The 2,909-nt window shown below is 36.7% G+C and overlaps 1 protein-coding gene across 1 annotated transcript; it reads left to right on the top strand.

The window, feature by feature from the left end:
- Window positions 1-274: 274 nt before the first annotated feature.
- On the top strand, window positions 275-1,225 carry LOC127665158 (olfactory receptor 2B11-like). The gene has a single exon (XM_052157588.1). The coding sequence runs from the start codon at window positions 275-277 to the stop codon at window positions 1,223-1,225; it is 951 nt and encodes a 316-aa protein (XP_052013548.1).
- Window positions 1,226-2,909: the final 1,684 nt, after the last annotated feature.

The following is a 2,909-nucleotide window of genomic DNA, read 5'->3' on the forward strand; positions in this document are numbered from 1 at the left end:
ATTACTCTATTAAAATATGCTGTATTATAATGCTTGGTTAAATGTATAGATTGATTAATCTTTCTCTTCGAGATCCTAAAAGGGAATATTTGTTTCTTTAGACTATCAATTCTTGTGTTTGCAAGTACCAAATTAGTTTAGTGGAGTGGATTATAAGAAAAGTTTCTTAATAACTTATGTTACTTTATTTAATATAATGTCTTGACAGTCATAGAAACTCCACACTAAAATACAAGTCTTCACCTTCACTTGACTTTGCCAATCAAGTACAGTAATGAACCTAGGTAATGAAAGTGCTCCAAAGATCTTCATTCTTTTGGGTTTCTCCAACCATCCATGGCTGGAAATGCCACTCTTCATAGTGGTGCTTGTTGCTTATGTCTGCACGGTGCTGGGAAATATATCAATTATTGTTGTATCCAGGATAGACCCTCACCTGGACAGCCCAATGTACTTCTTCCTGTCCAACCTCTCCTTCCTGGACCTGTGGTTCACCACAACCACCATCCCTCAGCTGCTTCGGAATCTTTGGGGCCCAGATAAATCCATCAGCTATGGAGGCTGTGTGACACAGTTTTATATTTTTCACTTCCTGGGGGCTACTGAGTGCATCCTCCTGGCTGTGATGTCTTTGGATCGTTACATTGCCATATGCAAACCCCTAAGGTATCCATCGATCATGCGCCAGCAACTTTGTATCCTCCTCGTGTCCATGGCATGGCTGAGTGGTTTGGCTAACTCTTTGCTTCAATCAACTCTCACCATCAAGCTCCCATTTTGTGGAAACAACAAGGTAGACAACTTTCTCTGCGAGGTCCCAGTGATGATCAAGATGTCCTGTGCTAACACTGCATTCAATATAGCTATGCTCTCCATTGTAGGGACTTTTTATTCTCTGGTTCCCTTGTCACTTATTCTGATTTCCTATGGGTTCATTGTAGCGACAGTGCTTAGGATCCGTTCCTCGGAGGGCAAGAAGAAAGCCTTTAATACGTGTGGTTCTCATGTTGTTGTCGTGACTCTTTTCTATGGACCAGTAATTAGCATGTATGTACAACCCTCATCTTCAAATTCCCAGGACAAGAACAAAGTTCTGTCTCTGTTCTACAGTTTGGTGACTCCCATGCTTAACCCTTTCATCTACACTTTGAGGAACAAGGACATGAAGGGAGCCATGAGGAGACTTCTTGTCTCATTGTATCACAGGGGAATGGAGCAAACATAACTTTTTACACCCACCCTTTGCATTTGAGGCTTAGAAGAGCTTCAGTTCTAATGTTCTCTTTAGCAGCCATTAGTTCTGTTCTGTCTACATGTGTCTTTCCATCGTACTGCTATGGTTTCTTCACTTAATGAGAACTCTAAGCCTAAAATGTCTGCAGTCTGCATAAGCATGAAGAAGACTGTATAAGTAAGTTGCTTTGTATCTGCCTAGAGATTTGTTGTAAAAATCTAAGGAACTAGCAATAAATACTTACTGATATATTTTGTCAAGTTAAAGTAGCAGCAAACACAATAGCAATGACTCAAAACAACAAAAACATTAATTCTTTATGTCATTTTGGAAAATAATAAATAAATAAATAAATAAATAAATAAATAAATAAATAAGCAAGCTTGCTGTCTACCACAGCTTAAATTTAATATTCAAGAATTAACCAGGCACAGTGGTGCATGCCTTTAGTCCCAGAACTTGGGGAGCAGATGAAGGTGGATCTGTTCTACATAGTAAGTGCCTGGACAATCAGGATTACATAGTAAAACCTTATTTTGAAAAAATATAACTATTTTATGAATTGCAAGCAAGATCAAATGTATTGCTATTTCATACTTTGTAAATTTTTAACCATACATCTAGTAGTCTTTTAAGAAAAAAATACTTAAAAATATTTTTTTACTTTTTACAAATCTTGATGGATTCCATTCTTTTGAGATGTTTGGCTAAAGCCAGTCTTTCTAGGTCTCCAAAGGGGAGAGTTGATGATTAAAACCCTTGAAAGTTTTAATCTTGGTTTTGAGTTTTATCGGGAAATGAGATGTAGCTCATATATAAACAAAATATAAAGCAGAAAAATGGGTAAAAAAGTGGAGAAAAATATAGTGTACACTGTCTATCAGATCATGAAGTTTCGGAGAGAAATGGAATAGAAATATTAATGATGATGGAGGATTATATCTGTTGACTTTATTACTAATATGACAAAAATCCATTAGTAAATGTCCCATTTATCTGTGCTTCTCAGCATGCCAATGTTCTCACCTCTCAGCTTCTGTTTAAGAAAATGTTTCATGGATGCTCTAACAACCAAGAATGTGTGTAAGGTCTTCATACTCACTATTTTACCCCCAAAACATCAACCCCCCTCCAAATCTGCTAACTAGTGGAAAACAAACCTGAGACATAATATACATTGATTCCAACAAATTATTACACACGATAAATTACCTCACTATTCAACTTGTGCTTTACTGTGCACATTATTTATTGTCTCTGCACGTGCAATGTACAGATACATAGGTTCAGTAAACTCCTGTCGCCTTCAAGGAAAGGACACTGCACTTTTGTTCTTCATTCTTTTGTAGGCAAATGGGGTCCATAGTGTATCTTTTAAGAATCAGAGAACTAACCGTATATTTTAGAAAGTAATTCATTAGGAGATGAATCCCGTACTCAGAGGAGAAAGAAAAAGGATAAGTGGCAAGCAGGGAGGGAAGTAAAATCTCCCTGTGGGGTTGAAATGTAGGTAGCCTATTATGATAGTTTGTGGGTTAAACCAAAGCTGTCTATAATAGCTTATTATATCTCAACAGGTATCTAAAATATTAATCACATTTACTACTTTAAGGTATAACTTTTACAGTAAGGATTGCAGTTACAATTTAAAGCCATTAATCACTGAATAATTGTT

Source organism: Apodemus sylvaticus, chromosome 14 (genome assembly GCF_947179515.1).
Source record: "Apodemus sylvaticus chromosome 14, mApoSyl1.1, whole genome shotgun sequence".
NCBI lineage: Eukaryota > Metazoa > Chordata > Mammalia > Rodentia > Muridae > Apodemus > Apodemus sylvaticus.